This window comes from Protopterus annectens, chromosome 1.part2, assembly GCF_019279795.1.
Source record: "Protopterus annectens isolate FY-2018-M chromosome 1.part2, PAN1.0, whole genome shotgun sequence".
NCBI lineage: Eukaryota > Metazoa > Chordata > Ceratodontiformes > Protopteridae > Protopterus > Protopterus annectens.
In genome coordinates, this window is record NC_056727.1 from 98,222,753 (window position 1) to 98,245,997 (window position 23,245).

A 23,245-nucleotide genomic window follows, 5' to 3' on the forward strand; every position below is an offset into this window, starting at 1 on the left:
GAAGACCTTTTTTCCCCTCAGTTTATATCAGGGAACTGCACAGGACACTAGATAACTTATCTAGAGTTCTGATGAATAGTGTTTTGTCTTAATGCTAGGTCATTTTTTTAAATATATGTCTGCAGCTGTTTCATTCCAAAGCATTGATAACACTCTGGGCATGAATGAGGTGCATTGGTTGGTAAGAATTGCTAGGAAAATTGGTTCTTTTGCTATGGAGTTTACATTGACACTTTGTAGGCTACTGTCTCAGGAAATTTTGTTGCATAATTAGTAATTACTGGGATATATTGATGGTCATTATTTGATTTCACAAGTGGGCCCACAGCATCCATAGCAGTCTTCGCTATGTGTTCAAAAGGGACCTGCACAATTTGCAAAGGTATTACAGGATTCTTAAATGCTGGATGGAGTGCTGACTTTTGGCACTCAGGGCAGGCTACACAAAATTTCTCTTTGCCCTTTATAATATGCAGCCTTTTCATACTTACCAAGACTCCAGCTTTTGTTTTGTCCTTTCCTAAGTGACTGGCCAACATGTGGCTTTATGCTAATTTAATTTTATTTATAGTGTAATTAATTTATGCAGCTAAAGACTGATTAAAATATCTAGACTCCAGTGAGTTTGGTTTTGTGAAGGGCAGGTCCTGTTTTCTGAACCTAGTAAGCTTCTTTAAAAAGTTTTAGAGTGGCTGTGGACAGTGGTCACTCTTTGCATGCTACTTATTTTGATGTAAACAAGGATTTATACACTATCCTCCATGTTTGCATTGTTGAAGAAAATAGATACGCTTAACATAAACTACTACATTTTCCACTGGACTGCAAATTGGACATCAAACCAATTTGAGAAAATTTCTGGTACACTCTCTTAATGTGAAATTTTAACTAGTGAGGTACTCTCCTGTTCTGGCATTTTTTTGCAGACTGACAAGCAAATATTCCAAAAATATATTTGACCAGGTTTGTCAATAATTGCAAGTTGGACACTGTTAATCACTCATCCACAGTTTCAGCAAGGGTTGGTATATGCATATACGTGGTGTACCCATAGCTGGCCTTAGGCATAGGCCAACTAGGTGGCCGCCTATGGCGCTGCTCAAGCAAGGGCTCTTTCCAGTAAACTGAATGATGTAAATAGACCAGAATGGGGGCACCAGGTGGTGGTGGGGAGTGGGGCGCTGTGGAACCCTTTTGCCTAGGGCTCCACTTGACCTAGGCCGACCCTGGGTGTATTAGAAATAGTCTGATGCTATATGCCAAAAAATTCAGCAGAATAGCATTTAGCAAAAAAGCTGCTATCACCTCATATGTTATAAATGGTACTCTTCTTCAGACAGAAATAATCATAAGAGACCTGTACACTTATATGGACTCTTGTTCTCATTCTGTCATTTCATTATTATGTTTTCACTATATTCATGAAATTCTTCTATCTGGCCCAGTTAATTTCCATGGGAATATCTTCAAGGTCCAAAGAAATCATAGTAGCATTGTATTTTTCCTTTGAGACCCATCATCAAATACAAAGTCCCCAGTGGTATGCACATAGCCAAGTATATATATCACTCAGCTGGAAAGGCCCCAAAGTTTTCTAACCAAGAAAATTCAAAGCCTTAAATCCTTTAGCTGTCTCAACAGAGTAACATGACTCTGCTAATACTCAGTAGCCTACTGACTGCTCTGAAGTGACCTGTGTCTCACTTTTTGAACCATGAAGGACCTGACCTTATTTGGGATCTATATTATAACATCGAAGTCATAAAACTTTGAATGTTATAATATCGAACCATTTTGATCGAAAGACTATAACATCGAACACTTAGAATAGCAAATTTTTTCTCAGGGAAAAAATTTGCTGTTCTGACATATATACACACAACACAAGCACACCAAAATAAATAATCCATATGCATACACTTCACAAAACCCTACACTAAACCATACATACACTACTAGCTATCCACTTACCTTAACCCAACCCTAACCCTAAGGTCCATTACTACTGCACACTCACCTTACCCGCTCCCTAACCCTAAGGTCCCTATCGCACAGTCACCTTACCTGCTCCCTAACTCTAAAGTCCCTATCGCACACTCACCTTACCCACTCCCTAACCCTAAGGTCCCTTTTGCACACTCACCTTACCTGCTTCCTAACCCTAAGGTCCCTATCACACACTCACCTTAACCCGATCTGTTCGCACACTTACCTTAACTCGGTCCATAACCTTGGCTCCACAGTCGAGGAAATAGCGAAGCTGCATACATGGCCCACCGAATATTTTCCCTAGGAAAGTATTCGATACTCTGCAGCTTCGCTATTTTCAGTGTTCGGTGCATAGGGTTCGATATTATAACATTCAAAGTTTTAAGACTTCGATGTTATAATATAGACCCCCTTATTTGACCACCTATTTCTTTTCAAAATCAGTGGCTCTACAAACACTCATACTAGAGACCTAAATGTACCGTAACAAATAGACAAGACTCACTGGAGGGACAAGTTCCTAACTCAAAATATTTCCAGCCCATGGAATAAGAATAAGCTACAACTACACAACCAACAAGGTACTTCTTCAGCGGGTCTATGTTTTTTAATTGACTGTTTCGAATGCTGACTACTTTTAGATCGAATGGGAAAGTTCAAAAAATAGAAATGTCGAAGCCACAGAAATTCAAATTCTTTCCCAGGGAAAGAATTTGGTTGGCTGTTTCCACGGCTTCGACATTTCCTCTACTGTAGTGCGAAAGTTACAGATTGGGTTAAGGTAAGTGTGCGAGTGTGACAGACATTGGGGTTAGGGTGCGGGTAAGGTAAGTGTGTGATAGTGACGGACGTTCGGGCTAGGGTGCGGGTAAGGTAAGTGTGTGAAAGTGATGGACTTTAGGGTTAGGGTGCGGGTAAGGTAAGTGTGCGATAGTGACAGACTTTAGGGTTAGGGTGCGGGTAAGGTAAGTGTGCAATAGTGACAGACTTTAGGGTTAGGGTGCAGGTAAGGTAAGTGTGCGATAGTGATGGACTTTAGGGTCAGGGTGCGGGTAAGGTACGTGTGCGATAGTGATGGGCCTTAGGGTTAGGGTTTGGGTTAAGGTTAGTGCATAGACAGTTGTGTACGTAAGGTGCAGTGTAAGTTTATTAGGTTTTTGGTGTGCTTGTGTTGTGTGTGTGTTTTTTGGAACAACAAATATTTTCCCTGGGAAAAAATTTGCTGTTCTGAGGTTTCGATGTTGCCATATTTCGAACTTCCAAGTTCAAACATATGGTGTTCGAAATTTTGGAAGTTCGATTATATGAAATAGACCCTTCTTCAGCTACCTTTAAGGCTAGTCTTTTTTTTCCAGTAAACATCTCTATTAAATTCATATAAATGAAAAACAAACAACACTGACACCACTTTAGTTGCAAACATTATACATCACAGACACCATTGAAACAACTGTAGTTTCAAACATTATACGTTGCTTAAAATCTATGCAGTCATTGTCAGTTAATGGCTCATTCAAATCCTGCCTCTTAAACCTCATTCCTTCTCTGCATCTATTGTTCCCACAATTCTCATTTTTTTATGTAGTTTGCTCCATCCCTTTTCTAAAGATCCCAATTCCAGTTGTTTTCTCTTTTTCTTTCCAACAAACATCTTTATTAAATTTTAAAATTATTAAATTTTCACACGACATAGGCAATCTTACATTTATACAAATGAAAAACAAACATGACACCACTTTAAGATCCCAATTCCAGTTGTTTCATCTCTGTTACTATATTCACTACTTCTAGTAAAGTTGGTCACCCTTAAGGCTAGTCTTGATGATGATGGGTAAACATAAATTTACACCAGGATTATCATGTACAGCCTTGTTTGATTTAGGATGTGAGCAGTATTAGGTGTTTGAAAAGGGTGTCAAGAATTTTTAAGTGCATCTCCTTAAAGGTGTATATGGCTAGGTACCTTATGGTCTGTATGATCCCTTGCCTAGTATTGTACCTATGTTCTTGTATTCATAACTGAATGCTGATGATGCATTTGTGTTCCAACTGAAGTTCTCAATGTAGTAGTAACTGTAGTAAGCTGCTTGTTATAACAATCGGTTTGCTACATTTACAAAGTGCAGAAGAGGTATTTTTATGTTGGGAAGACCTTTTTTATTTCTTCATCTTTGAGTTGAGAGGGTGCCTATTTGAAGAACTGCAGAAGGGAGCTAGATACCCTAAGGTACATTCTGATGACTGGCTCCTATTTGGAACTGGAGGAACCTTGTTGACTACTTTGTTATATTTATATCCTTATGTGTAAGTAAGCATCTTAGAGATCCAAGGACCACATCATGTCTCCTCTACAAATATAAGAAAAGTGACTAAGGGTCAATGTGAAAGGACTTCTTAGGATCAAGATATTTAAGCTGCTAGGTATGGAATGTGGTTCTTTTTCTTTTCTTTCTTTTTTTGGAAGCAAAAGGAATCTGGAATAAGCAGAACCTTTTGGATAGCTTTGTTTTCAAGCTTTTGCACCTTTTGCCTGATATGATGTTTTTGTGTGTGAAACATATGGCAAAGAGAATGAGGGAAAAGTGGAGGGGAAGATTAATGTTAAGAAGGTAAGAGACAACTTATGGCTCACTTTGTTATTGGTAAGTTAGCTGAAGCATGGAGGGAGAACCTCCTTCATATCATCTCCAGAGGGAGGCAGATCAAATGGGATTTAGGACTCTTGAATTTTATCCTGAGGTTGGCCATGGCCTTTCAAAAAGCACAGAGGCCACAGTTTCTGGGCCAGTGATCTTATGCCCAGAAGGGAAAGTGTGCTGGGGCAGAACTGCTTCTTGTAGTTGAGGCTGTGGGCTGGTAGAATTAGGGCACTTACTGACTTTGTGTATTCTCATAAAGGGATAATGTGATCACCATCTGTGTCACTGGAACCTGATTTGGAAACCGACTCAGGCTAATAGGAGGGTTGGCTGCAGGGTAGGATGAAACAGATGACAGCCAGCTCTCCTATTCTATGGGGGAGGGATAAACATTTTCCAGAAACTCCCTAGGAACTTCTGAGAGGAAGGCTAAAGGCTCAAGGCCAGTCTAAGCTGCTTCTGATAAGTCTGAGAGCATCTCAAAAGCAGAAACTGTCTGAGAGAGAGATGTGGGCAGACTTGACATCCTTCTCCATCACAGTCTACTTAAGATCCTTGAAACTTTAATGGCTCTGTAAGCTGAAGGAATACATTATTCCTGCAATCTACAGTGTGAGGGCACATGGTAAAAGGATGTGGCAGATTTGCACCCCATCAGGGGATCAGGAACTGGTGCTGGCTGCACACTAGCCAAAAGCAGCTTGAGCTAGGAAGAAATCTGCAAAGTGCATTGTATAGGTTTCGAACTAGACATGAGCTACTAGCAAACATCAAACATTTGTTATGGCCAGGCTTTGAGGTATTAGTTCTGTCTCAGAATGATAAAATGACCTATAGAATCTTCCTCAGTTTGGGCCTGCTGGTGCAGGTGAGCCTGGAGGTTGGTCCCTGAAGGACAGTCCCTTGTCCTGAGTATCAGTGATCCACGACTTGATAACTCAAGAAACTATTTTCTGGGGGCAGGGATGACTACAGACTCCAGGTAATCATGCAGAGGATGGATACTGAAAAAACCTTGGAAGCATCTTTATAGTAGGAACCAACAGCATGCCTTCTCTGTTTCCTTCATCCTCACCTAAGGCAAACACTGGTTCAGATTTGTGTGTCCAGTAGTAGAAGGCAAGCACACCACTTGCAGGATCTAGATGGCTGACTGGACATCACATTTATCTTGATGAGATTCAGACCAAACTATTTCTGTGACTGTTTGCCTCAGGGATAGTGCTCTGACTTATGCCAGGAACTATGAGGAAGACCCTCCCTCTATTTTCCACATGAAGGACTGTGTACCTCTGCCATTTTCTTAGATGCAAAGCAGGTGAATAACGTTTCCTCCCTCATTAATCAGTAGCCAAGTTGAACCACCAATACCTAAGGCAATTGTGGACATTATGTTCTTCACTGGAAGAATGTAAGCAATAATAGTGTGTGTCTTGACTGAGGATTGACATTAAACAGAGTGAGGAAAAGCTAATGGTGTTATTCAAAGCTCAAGAACTCACTGGAATCTGTTGTGTAGTTCTTAAAAGGGAAAACAAAACTGAGTTGAGGAATGCTACAACACACATGAAAGGGCTGACAATGAAAATCGTAAGCCAAATGTTCCCAAGTTACCCTTTAATATGAAGATGAAGATTAACAGTAGAAATATCAGTGGTGTGTATTCTGGGAGTTTGGTTTATTTAAAAAAAGTATTGCGAACGAATTTGCTTTTTGACAAAAGAAATATTACAGCGGTAATCAGAGAGGCTATTTGGATCTACCTATAAAGCAAAGAAAGCAGAACAAATTTCCACTTTGTGTGTGTGTGTGTGTGTGTGTGTGTGTGTGTGTGTGTGTGTGTGTGTGTGTAAGAGATAAAATCTTTTAAAGTGTGAAGAGACTGAGCTAACACTAAGCTTTGTCTTAGGCTGCAATGAAAAAAATAACACAAGAGTTTTTAAAACGCAAGAGCATTATGCTACTCATATAATTTAGTTCTAGGGGATAGAACATACATACTATACTTCAAATAACATTTCACATACTTCTTTCTTTAGCTTCTGAATCGTTTCTTCATAATTATTTGTGGTGTCTTGAAGTAGTTGTGCTTTCTCCATCAACAATGTTTCAGTTCTCTTCATTTTACATTTAGTTTCCTCATGCCTTCTTTGTTCAATTTCTACAGCTTTTACGAATTCAGTATTCTGTAAACAAACAGACACAATGAATAATTAAGCATTTTAAGCAAAAGTAGGCAAAACTGTCCTTGTGAGTTATTTACACAAACATACAACCAAAATCTGAAGCAAATAACTGATTGTGCCTCTGTATGGAATGCAATTTTGGAAGGAATGTTAAAAGATATTAAAATTATGAACTTGCTGTTAAGACAGATTTGGAAAAGGTACATCCTCGATAGTAACAAAACTAAGGATATATGATATTATGTCAGCCTGTAAAACTTTGCTCAAACTACCTCAGGATCTGTCCTGCTCCAGAACACACATTGGTGCTATTCTTCTCAGATTTGTTAGATTTGTCTGAAGTGGAGAAAATGTTTAATATCATAGCTCTAAACCTACCATTACAGAGGAGGTGGGTGAACAGTGGTTATGTTACTAAGGATGGACCTTTTCTTCCAGATCCGTTGTCATGGCAAATACACAGCTTTCATATCTGGTAGGACAAGATCTATCATCAATAACAGCAGAACACAAACCCAAGCTAATCGCTTTGGGTGGTCTCCCTTACAAGAACAATTCTCTTACAATGACTGCTCCATAGGAAGACCTGGATCTGGATGTTTCATCCAGGTTATATTACTTTGGGAATGTATTGACAGAAATCCAAGTAGTTGTACAAATATTGTCCAACATTTCTTTCCAGAAAAAGAAAAAGCTTGGCTAGTAGCCATCACTCTAGCAGAATAACCCTAGCATTCAAAGCAAGCATATGGTATTTAGAATAACAAATTTTGATGCAATATATAAGCCATCTGGCTACAACAATCTTTGCTACTTTGTAACCAAGCTAATTACTGCAGAGAAAAGATATATAGCTCCAAATCCTTTCTGACAAACTGAATCCTAATGACATAAAACATCAGTTGATGGTGTGTTTGTATTATGTCAGTAGGTTGTGCAGGTGTTCTGGGGGAGGGGGTTCTTGTTTGAGGGCTTTAATTAAAACAAATAGTTTTGTAATGTGTGACATAGGTTCAAATGAATATGACAAGAAACAACTGTATACAAGTTCAACCTGCCAAACATTAGTGTATGTATGTAACAGAAAAGCTGCGACTACACATTTAAAAAACTGTTATGCATAACAGATGGGAATAATAACTTCTATCATAATGGTAGTACTTTCCATATTATCTTTGAATATAAATGGTTTCACATGTATATACAAAAAAGAAAGAATAGTGAACTATATTAAGAAATGCAGCATTAGCGACCCCTAACCGGGAAAAAGTTGAAAGACAAACAACAACAGCAGCTATGCTACAAACACATTTGGAAAGAACTCAGCATGTGAATTTCACATAAAAAGGATTTCAGGATGGTTATTCAGCAGAATATCTGGGATAACAGAGGAGCTGCAATAGTGATAGAAAAGGATAAAAAAGATAATAATCGTAGATTTGTAGTACCAAGGGCTACTGGCAAGGGAAGAGGATTATGCTGGCATGTATTTATATTCTACCGAAAACTGCTACAATGCAGTGTAAGAAAATTCTGGGATAAATAATCATCTTTTAGCAGGGAATATTACTTATAGGTGGGGGCTTTGCTTTGCAACAGTGAGGATGTATCTAGGAGGCATAGAAGGGAACATATAACAAAAGAAGGTAGATTTTTAAAGAAATTTATGAAAATATTTGGTATGGAAGTAATTAATTCAGTAGTAAGAGCTAGGAGAACATACCCATTCCCCAAGGTATAAAAACTGGGCAAGGCTAGAGAGAAATTACATTTCACGGGAACATGTGCATTTAATTAAAAGTTTTGATAAGCATCCAATAACTATTTCAGACGAGGCACCAGTAATAACTACATAAAAATGCAGACTAATGAAATAAAAATGAGATACTGGCACTTCCCACCTATCTGTTAAACAGAGAGAAATTTAAGGAATGGATAGTGGAAATTATTCAGGAGTTATTAGGGAAGATAGACATTTCTTCAGAAAATATAGATAAGGAGTTGGATACAATGAAAGTGGAGTTAAAAAACAGGGTATAAATAAAAGAAAAAGAGATATGATTATGAAGTAACAGGAATTAGAGGGACTGATAAAGGTTAAAGTATTGTAGAATGGGGAGGATCTCAGAACAAGAAGAGGCACAACTGATAAGTGCTATTGAGAAAATGAGGGACTACCTGGCTAATAAGCATGAGTTTAGAAAGATTGCTGTTAAGCAATGTTTTTTATAATAACTCTATAACCCAAAAGTTTTTGACACAATGGCTTAGGCAACAGAAAGTAGAAAGGTTTGTTGCTAAGCTTAGGGAGCCTATAACAAGGAAAATAACCAGAGCTCCTGTAGCAGTATTGGAACTATTTTGGAAATTTTATGAAAGTCTGCATAAAGCAGAAAAAATTGGAAATCAAGAAAGAGTACAAGCGGAAATGTTTATGGAAGAGTTAAATATGCCAGGTTAGAGGTAGATGAGGTACAATTCACAGAATATGAGGAGATGAGATAGAATGATGATGTATAACCAATTTACAGGAAAGTCTCCAGGAGCAGATGGTATTCCTGTGGAAGTTTGGAAGCTAGGAGGAAAGAAAGTGATAAAGATCTGTTAGGTTTTGTTTAACAGTATTTTCAGAGGAGAAGTTCCAACATCCTGGAAGAAAGTGGTGGTGGCTATAATACATAAAGTTGGTGATGACACATCAGATCCAACTACATGGAGGCCCCATTTCAATTTTAAACCATGATTATAAAGTGTTTATGTCTACAATAGCTAAAAGAATGGTAAAGGTGATGCCAAAATTGATAGATATGGATCACTGGTTTTATGGAGGGGATGATCCAGAGGGAAGCAGAATGTAAAAAAAATACCCGTCATGTTGGTGGGTCTTGTTACAGAGAGCATTCAACAGGGTAACCTGGGATTTTTGAATAGGACAATGGAAGCATTTGCATTCCTTGACAGAATAATAAGGTTAACTAGGAGAATATATGAGGGATCTGAGGTGAAAATTAAAGTCTGGGATAGGTCTTTTCTGATAAGTTCTCTGACCAGTAGAACACAGAGGAACAGGCAGGGGTGTCTTCTTTTCCCTTTTATTTACCTTATATTTTGAACAATTGTCAAAAAAAATAAGGGACTCAGAAATTCAAGGGTACAATTGGTATAGCAACTAAGAAAAATTGGCTTTATTTATAGATGCTATTATTTTGTACCTGATAAAACCAGAAAAAATGATATTTCATTGTTGTGAAACATTCTGAGACGGTTTCAAATCTTTTTGGGATACAAATTAATGAACATAAAACAAAGATAACAGCTGTAAACTACATACCAAAATGCAAAAGGGTTCAGAAATACCTAATAAAATGAAGTTCTTAGGTGTATGGACTAAAATTATTCTGTTATGGCAGCTATGGCTATGTGGAAAGGAACTAAACAGAAGCTAATACAAAAAAATCAGAAACTGGAAGCTCTGTTTTATGAATATGGAAAACAAAATACAAGCAGCATAAATATTTTCAGTCCCTTTAGTTATACACACAGGTCAGACATATTTTTATCAACCAGAGGATAAGTGTGGGCAGAGATTACTAAACAGTTGAAGGAATTTATCTGGGAGAGGAAGAGGAAAAAGTCAAGTGGGATAAGTTGATCCTTCTAATAGAACAAGGTGGTTTGAGACTACCTGATTTGATGGGGTATTTTAAAACGACACAGTTAAAGCTCCTGTACATAGTGCAAGCAGAAAGATATAATTCAAAGTGGAAAGGGATGATGATGAAACAGGGGGGCAGCTCAATACATAAGGAGAGCCTGGGATTTTGGGTGCAGATCCTTATGGAGAATAACAGTAACAATAACCATACAGAATATTATATTCATAAAGTAGCAAAGCGTATTTTAAGAACTAAGCTAACACAAGAATGGAGAAAGGAGATTCTGACAATAAGGATGACTGCAATTAGGGGGTACAAGGAACAGGCAAGAGGAGCTGGAATTTACTGGAGAAAACTGCAAAGGAACCAAGCTATTTGGAGCAAATAATTAGAGAGGGAAAGATAATAGACAGGAAAGAGGCCAGAAATATATTTGGACTGCAGGCTAGAGATTGCATTCCCTATCAAGAATTGATATCAGAGTATATGCAAAAAAAAAAAAAAAAAAAAAAAAAAAAAGGAATGGGGTGGTTCTAAGTGAAAGACCAGTGCTGGTAGAGTTTTTAGTAGAATCAAGAGCAGAACCTGCTGCTAAAAAGGAATAATTAGGAGGGTATATAAAAATATTAAATAATAACTATAGGAGTCAATCAGAGGAGGTTAGAAGGGTCTATATTATGAAATTGAAGAGACACTTCTTCGTGTACGTAATAATCGACACCAAAAGACCAAAAATCCCAAAACCGCGAATGACCACGTCCGCAAATTTTTTCCTAGGGAAAAAAATTGCGGGGCTGTAAACACAACACAAACACTTTAAATCTAATTTAAGTGGAAGGGGCTTCACTCCACCCATCATGGGGGGCTGTGCCCCCCACCCCCCTAACTAAATATACCAACTCCGAGATTGCACTACATTGGGGAAAGGGTAAACCCTGGAAACGGCCAATTTAATTTTTTCCCTAGGAAAAAATTCACGGATGTGGCCGTTCGTGGTTTTGGGATTTCATTTTTTTGGTGTTGATTATTAAGTATTCGAAGAAGTGTCTCTTCCATTACGTACTATAGACCCAGTTAGAAAAGATTGGGAAGAGAGACTGGATAAGCAATTTACAAAGAAACAATAGGAGAATATATGTATGGCTCCCAAATATGCAACAAAGTTTAGAAGATTTAGGATTTTTGTTTGGAAGTATTTGCAAAGGTATTTTTATACCTCAACAGACTCCAAAGAACTTTTCCTCAAGTATATTGCAAATGTTAGAGGTGTGATGGAGAAGAAATAGGTACTATGGAACATATTTTTGGGAGTGTAATGAGTTGGCAAACTTTAAAAATTCCCTGGAGACTAGTCTGTCATAAACGCTGGGTGAGTAAATTGGTGTAACTAAGAAAATGACTTTTTTTGCAGTGCTACAGAATTAGAATTGGCTAGACATAGTCAGACCTTCCCGAGTTTAATTCTGGTAGATACCAAAAATACAATTACTAGAAAATGAAAATCAAAGTGTAAGCCAACCATACTAGAAGCAGTCCATATAGTAACAGATATGAAAGAACTGGAAGTGGGAACTTCAGAAAAGGTAGGAGCAAATTACATAGTAAAAATAGGAATTCTGGGAACAAGACATGCAGAATAATGTTTTGGAGGAGAGATGAGGTTTAAAGGAAGGCAGGGATTGAATGCGATATATAATGGTTGACTTACAATAACTTTATAGAAGATTATATGTCATGTATACATATTTACAACTGAAAATATGTCAATATGGTTTATTTTCATTTATAAAGCTGTATAATTTCCTATGTCACAGGTGATATATATTGAGTTAACAACTAATGATACGTGTCCATGCAGTGAAGATGGTAACTGTCTGGCATATTGGGGAAGGAAAACTGCAAGGTGAATGGACTGGCTGGAGTTGGATTCTGTAGTGAATTAGGTCACAAAGGAGGCCTCTGTGTGGAGAGAAACCCAATGTTTGTGAAAAATGGACAAATATGTAGAGTCAAATGGTAGGACCTGTAGTTCAGAAAGCCTCCTGGCTGAAGTGATGGCAACTAGAAAGACAGTCTTCCATGAAAGAAATGTTAACTCTGCAGAAGCTACAGATTCATATAGAGCTTGAGTTAGCTTCTATAGTACAAAGTAAAGATCACTAAATAGAACCGTTCCTTTTAATGATGCTCTCAACAGGAAGGTATCCTTCAGAAAGACCTAAAACATCTCTATAGATGCTACACAGAAAGAATCTGATCCTTAGAGGAAATTGGATATGGTTGCTAGGTGGACTATGATAGATGAATGACTTAAGTCTAGAACTTAAAATAAGGGCTAGATACTATAGAATTGATAGGAGTAAAGCAGAAAAGGGATTTAGACCTTGTAAAGTAGTAAAACTGGAGAAATGCTTCCATATGTTTGGTTTTTAAGAGGAGGACTTCTCTAAAAGAGAAGAAGGGTCACTAGTCACTACTGGAGGTGTAAAGAACAGGTGTTCAGTCAGAGTGAATAAATGTCTGTATACAGCGGATATAAAAAGTTCACACCACTGTTGAAATGCCAGGCTTTGGTGATATAAAAAAAATGAGACCACAATAAATAGTTTCAAAACTTTTCCCACCTTTAATGTGACCTATAACCTGTACAATTCAATTGAAAAACAAATCTGTTAGGGGGAAAAATATTTAAAAAAAAACAAAAAACGTATGATAAGCTGGTTGCATAAGTGTGCACACCCTTAAACTAATACATTGTTGAAGCACCTTTTGATTTAATTACAGCATTCAGTCTTCTTGGGTAAGAGTCTATCAGCATGGCACATCTTGACTTGGCAATATTTGTCCACTCTTCCTCCAAAGTGCTCCAAATCTGTCAGATTGCGAGGGCATCTCTTGTGCACAGCCCTCTTCAGGTCACACCACAGATTTTCTATTGGATTTAGGTCTGGGCTCTGGGTGGGCCATTCCAAAACTTTAATTTTCTTCTGGTGAAGCCATTCTTTTTGTTGATTTGGATGTATGCTTGGGGTCATTGTAATGTTGAAAGGTGAAATTCCTCTTCATTTTCAGTGTTCTAGCAGATGCCTGAAGGTTTTGGACCAAAAGTGACTGGTATTTGGAACTGTTCATAATTCCCTCCACCTTGACTAAAGCCCCAGTCCCAGCTGAAGAAAAGCAACCCCAAAGCATGATGCTGCCACCACCATGCTTCACCATGGGGATGGTGTTCTTTTGGTGATGAGAAGTGTTGTTTTTGCACCAAATATACCTTTTGGATTTGTGGCCAAAAATTTCAACTTTGGTCTCACCAGACCATGACACATTTTCCCACATGCTTTTGGGAGACTTGATGCATTGTTTTGCAAATTTTAGTTGGGCCTGGATGTTTTTCTGTTTAAGAAGGCTTCTGTCTTGCAGCCCTACCCCATAGCCCAGACATATGGAGAATATGGGAGATTGTTGTCACATGTAGTACACAACCAGTACTTTTCAGAAATTCCTGCAGCTCCTTCAGTGTTGCTGTAGGTCTCTTGGCAGCCTCCCTGACCAGTTTTTGTCTTGTCTTTTCATCAGTCTTGGAGGGACGTCCAGTTCTTTGCAACATCACTGTTGTCCCATACTTTCTCCACTTTTTGATGACTGTCTTCACTGTGTTCCATGGTATATCCAATGCTGTGGACATTTTTTTGTACCCTTCTTCTGCCTGATACCTTTCAACAATGAGATCCCTTTGTTGTTTTGTAAGCTCTCTGCGAGCCATGGCTTTTGCTGTAGCAGGCAACTGAGTAAATATCAGGAAAATCCTACTAGGACAGCTGAACTTTATTTGGGGTTAAACTTTAATTGATGGCAGGTGTGTACCCAAGAAGACTGAATGCTGTAATTAAATCAAAAGGTGCTTCAACAAAGTATTAGTTTAAGGGTGTGCACACTTATGCAACCAGCTTATCGCACATTTTTTATTTTTTATATTATCCCCCTTAACAGATTTGTTTGTTTTTCAATTGAATTGTACAGGTTATAGGTCACATTAAAAGTGGGAAAAGTTTTGAAATCATTTAATGTAGTCTCATTTTTTTCTATCACAAAAACCTGGCATTTTAACAGGGGGTGTAAACTTTTTTATGTCCACTGTATGATGCGCCTAATTGATGAGACAGGAATGCCCTTAGAGGACAGAATAGGAGTGGTTACATAAGAAGTAGCACCAGGAAAACTGGGGCATAAATGGTGAGGTTTAAAAAGGCTCTAGAGCCTTTAGCTTACTAACCTCCTGTGAAACAATCATCCTTTGGGACACCTACTTACCAAGGACAGAATAGAGCTACATATTTGTTGAGGTTAAAGTAGCGCAATAAGAATGATGTTTGAGACGTGCAGTATGGCTTTCTGTATGAACCTCATCATCAAAGGAAATGGAGGAAATGTCAAACAGACTGGGGGGCACTTCTGTACCCAGTGTAAAATATTATTAGCAGCTGACCAGACAGATACTGTACTACTGAATCCATTGATATTTATTTGTATTAGTACAAATTCTTGCCAAACAGCTAATACTGTCAGAGTTATTTTAATTCTATTATAACACGGCTAGACACAAAGTAATCACTAATGCACACTTGGTCATAGACGTCACTAAAGAGAGTGAAAATACTGTCCAGTTTATATATTCTTTTAAATGTCAAACAATGTTATTTTTAATGTCCTTGTGACTTGTCCTTCTGGTTTTTGTTTGTGTCATGAAAAAGTCCATTGGTTATTTCTAGCCTGGACAGTTTCTTATGTCCTCCTTTGGTTATTTTCTTCCTTGTTGTATCCGAAGAATTCACAAAAAGTCTCTCCACGTCATCTTTACGTCACTTGAATTGTCTGTATTTTAGTTAATTTATTTCTGCATCTGAAAGCCCACAGAAAGTCAACTTCCTTTTTCTATAACAGGATGCCATTTACCGTAAGCACACAGCTATATGTTATTAATATCTAAGCTGAACATTTACAAGAAATCTTTTTAATAAAAGGTCACTTAACTGTTCTTGCAAAGCAAGCCATATTTTCTTTTACTGCACACACAGTATAATTTTGGGAAAAGCATTTTAATTTATACAATCTCTATCACCCAGCATCCTTAGGTCATTCCCCTAGTGGAGGGGTGAAAGAGAAGAAGCTGCTGAATTTGGAAATGGCTGGGGAAGTAAAAAGACTACTGCAAGGCTTGCCCTTTTTGATGGGAAAGCTCCTGCATGATCAAATATTTGAGGGATCACTTTTAAGGCATCATCAGGCAGTGACTCAACCTGTCCACAAGACAGTTGGAAATCAATTGAATTGTATAGCCCATTCTGATAGTTTCCTTGCATCTCAGCACAAAAGTCACAAAAAGTTCCACTTTGGGTGTTGGTGTGCCATATTACTATCATGTTGTTAGAGTGGTGGCTATTACACCCCGAGATAGGAAGACCAGAAAGACGTGAAGGGGAAAAACGAATCTTCTCATCATAGCCTTACCTTCATGGTAACTACATGGTAAATTTCACTAAGGAATTGGAAATATGGTCTGCCCCCATCAGGTTTGGCAGTTGGTAACACACCATCATCACAGGTGAAAGTTCACAAAATTCACACCAGTCATGACATGCAATCTGACAGCTAGCTAACTGGACTCTCAGGGTTTACAGTTGTCCTCTCACGTGGTACCTTGACTAGAGTAACATGGAGGTAGCAGCTTCCATGACGTCCAGTGTCATGAGGAAACTATGCTTGAAAGTTGCCTGGGATTCCAGAAATGCAGAAACTTTGTGATGAAGAGATTGAGTTCTATCTAAGTGGAGTGACTGTTTGCATTTTAAGATATCTAGACCACAAAAAATAAAACTGTGCAGCTTGGGTGGATTTAACTGAGATTTCACATGTTTCTGCTTGCTGCTGCTATAGACATGTATTTGGTGGACACCTTGAAGACTGAGGTGAGATCAAATGGAAGATTCCTGAACTGGCAATGACTGGCACTTTTTCAAACTCATATATAAAAGCAAAAGGTATGCAAGTACGGCAAGGGTACAAGGCCAAAAAACATGAAATTAAAAAAAATAAAAAAATCAGCCTGCACAACCAATGGTGAATTATATAATATACTGTTTAATCACAATCCAAGGTGACCAGCAAGCATATCGATTTCAGCAAAAGTCGTCTTCAGTGCTAAAATACAAAAAGTGAAAAACACCCTATTCAATTACAAAATATATCTAACAAATCAAACACACACCCTTCTCCAAAAACCAATCAAATTACATCATTTAAGCCAGGGGAAAACAATTCCCCTAATTTAATGATCCAAGTCTGTTCTTTTTTGTTTAATAAATCATGCCAATCCAACTTATTAGGTCCTCTAATACAAATACGATCAATAGTAGCAAATCTAAATGTTGCTATAGAATGCTGCAAAACATGTTTATATAAGGCATTAGACATTCTCTTATTTCTGATATTTAACTGTTCAAATACATGCTCATAGGTTCATTGGTAGGTACTAGGCTATTGGCCCTAGGGCCTATATAAGCCTAGCCAAACGGTACCCTAGCTTTTGCCACCCAAGAAAATTATTTTCCTGTGCCCCTGTCAAGCAGAGCCACAGAAGCGATCCCCGGGGTGAATTTCCTATCTTCCATCCAATCATCAAGATTTTTCTTGAAGAGTGCTAAAGAGGAGCTTTGCTTGACATAGATAGGTAGTTTGTATGGGACATATCTGGGACAGGAATCTATCCCTCCAGCATGTTCTGTTTATTGTGGTGACAAGGTTTAGGTCCCTAGAAAATGTAGCTCGGAGGGATTGGGATTTCTTTAAGTGGAGCATGTCCAACAGCTCTGGGTTTGACATAGCTTTGTATTTTAGGCAGAGCCTGCCTCTGAGTAAGCGATATGTGACAGAGTAAAGCTGGAGTTTTTAGAGACGGTCTGCGTACGGCATCTGTTTGAGGCTGGTAATCCTTTTTGTGAGGTATTTCTGTGGCCTTTCCAGTTGTTGTAGATGTCTTGTGAGGTACATACCAAAAGGGGCGTTGTACTCTATAATGGGTCTAATGAGTGATGAGTACAGGGCAACAATGACCTCTTTTTTCCTGGATGAGAAATCTTTTGTGATGAGGTGTGCCACGTAGAAGGATTTCCTGACTACTGTGGTGATGTGATTATCAAAGGAGAGACTACTGTCCACCTGTGTCTCAAGGTCTCTTATCACACTTTCAGTGTTAAGTAGACTACTGCCTATGTGGTAGTTCATGGGTACAGAGTTTTTACCAAAAGGGATGACAATCCACTTTTTGGCATTGAGCTTGAGGCCATGGCTTTGACACCAGGCATCTGTTTCAGTGAGTCCCTTTTGTAAGATGTTCACATTGTTAGGAGTTTTGATTATGCCTCCTAGTTTGCAGTCATCTGCGAACTTTGTTAGCCAAAGACTTTCTGTGTTAGCCTGTACTTCATAGAAGTAGATACCAAACAGGAGAGGACCTAGGACTGAACCCTGTGGTACTCCACTTGTCACTGGTCTGAAGTTGGATTTAGAGAGTGCTACTTTCACAGTATGGGTTCTGTTAGTGAGCCAGCTGGCAACCCATCTTGTGACATAGGGATTTATACCTAGTTTAGTGTGTTTATCTATAATTCCAGAGTGGGGGATGGTGTCAAAAGCCTTGGCGAGATCAAGATAGGCTGTGTGAACCACCTTAACCTCATCTACGCTTTGGTGACCGCTTCAAAGAAGTCTATCAGGTTTAGGAGACATGATCTGCCTTTTACAAACCCAAACTGGGTAGGGTCCAGAGTTTGGAGATCACCAATGTCATTGTTTATAAGTTCCATGAGGATACGTTCCATAGCCTTGCAGACCAGGCTCGTCAGGCTAATGGGGCGGTAGTTCCCGGGGTCCGTGGTGGCTCCCCCTTTGTGGAGTGGAATAACCTTTGCTGTGTGCCATTCCGTGGGCACAAAGCCTGAGGTGAGGCTATGATTGAACATGGTACTTAGTTGGGGTTCCAGTTTGTTCTGTAGTTCATATAGAATGCAGCCTGTGATGTTGTCAGTTCCCATGGATGCTGTGTTCTTGGCTTTGGAGAGTGTGTTTTTACCTGTGCAGCCGTGATTACAGGAACTTTGCATTCTTCCGGTATAGAGATGGGCCCTTGAGGGGTAAAGTTAGCACTGAACCTATCTGCCAGGATGTTGGCAATATCAGTTAGTTCCGTATATTTAGTGCCATTGTGCTATAACTCAGAGCAGATCTGAGTGTTGCCATTGAGATTTTTGACATAGCTATAGAATGCTTTGTGGCTGTCTTTAGAATCAGTGGTGATTTTGTTTTCATAACTAGCTTTGGAGGATTTTATGAGGGATCTCGGCTTCTTACTGAGGCTGACCACGGAGTTCCTCCAATCATGGGATTTTACTCTTTTTTGCAACAGTTTCTTTCTTCTGTTGTAGAGTTTGTTTATAGCAGGGGACCACCGGATTGGCTTCCTTTTTTTTGGAGGATAGCATCTTGGTTCTGTTAGGGATTGCACGATCCATGCACTCATGTAAGTGCTTATAAAGTGCATTTGTGTAGGATTCAGCAGCCATACCTCTATTGTCAGTCAGCATGGGTGTCGTGAAGTTTGCCACTTCTGTCTTAAGAAGCATGAAGTTGGCTTTGGAGAAATCTTTTATGGTGGTTTCCCTAATGGGGGGTGGGGGTGAGATGTGGATGTCTAGGGTGATTTGCTTGTGGTCATATCTGACCAACAAGGAATTGACCTCTGGTGTGGAACACTGGTTGCCCATGTTGGTAATGACCAGGTCTAAGATATTGCTGCCCCTGGTGGGGGTGTGGAAAAGTTGATCCAAGGCATTGGAATTTATGAATTCCAGAAAACGTTGAGCACAAGAATTGGTACATGAGTAGTTTCCCCAGTTAATGGTGGGGTAGTTGAAATCGCCCATTATAAGGGTGTTAGGTTGTACCCTAATATTTTCCAGTGTATCAAGAAATGAGGAGTGGGAATCCTGGGACATGGTGGGGGATCTGTAGCAAGCTACAATTTGGATTGCGGTCTTGCTCAGAGTTAGTTGCACTTGGATAATCTCAGATGCATTATACTGAGCAACTAGCCTGGAGGTGTGGATATCCTTAATGAATATGGACACGCCTCCACCTCCGGTCCAGGTTAGGTGGCCGAAAGGTGTGGCATGAATTATAGCCTGGTAATGCAGGGATGCTCTCTGGAGCCTTGAACCAGGTCTCTGTCACTACACAGATGTCGATGTTCTCCATTTTAAGGAGTGCTCGAGTGAGTGCATTTTGAGGTTTAGACTTCTAGCACTAAGTAGCATTACCCTCAGATTTTGCTCACGTGTACCTGTTACAGTGGTGAATTTGTCATTTGAATCTTGCCTAAAAAAGGCACTATAGGCATGGCAAGAGCCTTAGCCAGTATTCAGAATCCTAAGGGCGACAGGTGCAGGCCATCTCTGGCAAAGCTTTGTGGTTTGTCGATCATGTCATCCCAGGCAGACAGATACTGGATCCCCTTAGAATGACACCGGAAGCTTAGCCAATTGTTAAAGGCAACCATTTTGTCCTTGTACTGTGGTATCATTCTGGGTGATGGCAGGATGCTACTCAGGGCTAGGGTCATAACTGCCTGGGCTACAAGATTGGACAGCTCCTCCATGTCTCTTTTCATGTAGTCCAGGGAGGTACGTCTCAGGTCATTCACACCAACATGGACAATGACAGAGTCATATTTGTAATTGTTGTGGAGTGACCTGAGTGCATGCATTATGTGGCTTAAACTATCTGGATATTTGTCCTACATAGAAAGCAGAACATGCACATTCAACCAAATAAATGACCCGTTCAGAAACACAATTAACAAACAATTGAATATTAAATACAACAGATGTATTAACAGATGAAAATTGTTTTATTTTCAGAACTTGTTTGCAGGCTGTACAATGTCCATAAGGAAAGCAACCTACCAAATTTTGAGTATCAAAACCATCAGCAACTGTTGATTGATCCTGCAGAAATAATATGAATGATGCTATATGGGTTACCATGGATGTAGTATCCCTTTTTACCATAATTCCTAATGAGGTGGGAATGGACTTTGTTGGGCTGTTTTTGTCTAAGAACTTTGAATATTCCACAGGTCAGATACACCTGATATGTTCATTGCTTGACATTATACTTAGTAATAATGTCTTCGTATTTCATGACAGCTATTACCATCAGAAGGTTGGGGTAGCCATTGGCACCATGTGTGCAAATAGTTATTCCAACATGGCACTCACATATTGGGAGTTTCTATATTTTCTAAACAGAAGTAACTTCTTTTTCCAGTACATCTCACATTATGTACGCTTTGTGGATGATGTGTTCTTTGTATGGACAGGCTCAATAGAGACCCTGAATGAGTTTGTGGACTATTTACATCAGACCACTGTTTTACTGTTTTTTTTTTTAATTCAAATTTAAGCATTCCTGAACCTTGATAGATTTTCTTGATGTTTGCGTTTTGAATACCCCTGGTGGTTTTGATACTCAACTGTATAGTAAACCATGCAAGAAAGTTAACACACTGCACTACCAGAGTATGCACCCTAAGTATGTAAAGTGTAATGTGCTTTAAAGGCAATTTTATAGACATGCAAGACTGAACAGAAATTATGAGAATATGCTTTCTTCTTTTGATACCATAAGTGAGGATTTTCACTCAAGGGGGTGCTCTGAACATGGGATAGGGATGGCATGTCATGACGTTCTGTCACATAGAAATGATTTGGCTAGACCCTATTTTTCTAACTATAGTGTTGACATTGTGGTAAGACAGAATATTAACAGAAATGATTTTAGAATGTGCGTTACCTATTCAAATGACAATCAACCTATCTGTGATATCATTAGGAAGCACTGGCATATTTTGACTACTGATGCCAGATATAGGGACTTCCTTGGTGAGGCTCCACACTTTTGCTATAGAAATAATAGTTCCATTAAGAAACTGCTTTGCTACAAACATCTAGCTAGCAACAGACCGTGTTTTTCAGTTAGGAAAGGGACACATCCATGCAGATCATTTAACGTATAAGTACTTTCAAACTGATGATACCTTTATACATCCTGTTACTGGACGTACTTGACTGTACTAGTAGCAACCTGCTCTATTTGGCTGTTTGTGATCAATGTGGATGTTACTATGTTGGTAAGATGAACTGAATGTTGAAGAATCGTATCCGGGAACACCTATATGAAATAAGCAGACATGACAGTAGGAATGCTTTATATAAACATATGTGTAACACTGGTATTGAACACACTTTTAAGCTTTTAGTTTTGGAATTATTGAGTGTAGGATCTAGGGGAGGTGATCTTCTTTGTCTTTCAGCTTTTCCCAGTTAGGGGTCACAAGAGCGGAACAACGGTCTGTAGAACAACTGACAGTGGAGTTTTACAGTGTCGAGTTGCCAGCCCAGTGCCCAACATTCCACAGAAGGCACATACACACACACACCTAGGGTCAAGTTAGAGTGTCCAGTCCACCTACAGCATGTTTTTGGGATGTGGGAATAAATTGGAGCACCCGGAGAAAACCCACATGACTGCAGGGAGGACATGCAGACTCCGCACAGAAGGCACCCCAGCCAAGAATCGAACTGGAGAACCTCTTGCTGTGAGGCTGCAATGCAAACCGCTGCACCACTATGGCTGCCCCAACAAAAACAGAATACTTGGAAATTAAATGGATGTTAATTTTACAATCTGACAAAGAGAAAGGACTAAATGAGTATATACCTTTAAAACCCCTTGCTGAGGTCACGTGACTTGACCAGGTGATTTTGAACTTTCCTGAGTATATTTAAGCACTGGTTTGTTACTTTGATTTTAGATCTGATAAAGCACTTTTGGTTGGAAAGCGCTCATCTGTTATATTTTTTAACATTTTTACTTTTTGGATTAAACAAGTGCTTTATACACTGCTGTGTTAGCTGGTTCTTTGGTTTTACTTGCTGCTTTTGAATTTGTTACTGAACCAGATTTTACCTGCTCAGTTTGATTCTGTTTCCTGGTCTCTGCTTAGCATCCCTGTTATGAATGACCCAGCACTCTTTTTAACTGCTTCACCTAAATGGAACTAGTGGTAAAGCAAATACTTATTCAGACTTATACTATGACATCAACAACACTAGCTGGCATGACAAGTACTTAACCTAACATAACCCCCATTTCTAGAATAGGCTGCTCTTTTGTATCAGGCAGAGTACTTCCCTAGCAACTGATCAGGTCGACTGGATGGGTAATCATAATTATTCACTTGGGAGATATGCTTAATAAGGCGACATTGTTAGTATTGAAATATAAGGAAACTATGCATAACAAGGGGGCATTGCTAGTTTGCTAGTTTCCCACCAGTACTGGGTGATATGGCTGAACTTCTTGAGGTCTCTTTGGTTCTAAGCTTAATAATAACTTATGAATCTAAGCGAAAAAAAATGTTTCATGAATTCCTTGGCTATCCTGATGATCCCTTTCTGGGACAGTACTCAAGGATCCTGAATCCTCACCACTGACACTGGAGAAGGACATTCACTTGGAATACAAATGGATCCACAGAGTATTTCCAGATGCAGACCTCTCTGCATCAAGCACAATTTTCCTTAAGAGCACACAGGGAACACACTCAGCCCAGGGTCTGGATTTCTCTATATATCTGTCTCCCTCCAGGTCCTCAATAAGA

General features: G+C 39.1%; 1 protein-coding gene across 1 annotated transcript in view; it reads right to left on the minus strand.

Annotated features, from left to right (window-relative positions):
- The window catches only part of LOC122788108 (golgin subfamily A member 6-like protein 2), a 593,305-nt gene that overhangs the window by 226,463 nt on the left and 343,597 nt on the right, over positions 1 to 23,245 (minus strand). Inside the window, exon 3 of the mRNA XM_044055046.1 lies at positions 6,656 to 6,814. Within this exon, the coding sequence (XP_043910981.1) occupies positions 6,656 to 6,814 (159 nt within the window). The remainder of the gene's footprint in view (positions 1 to 6,655; positions 6,815 to 23,245) is intronic.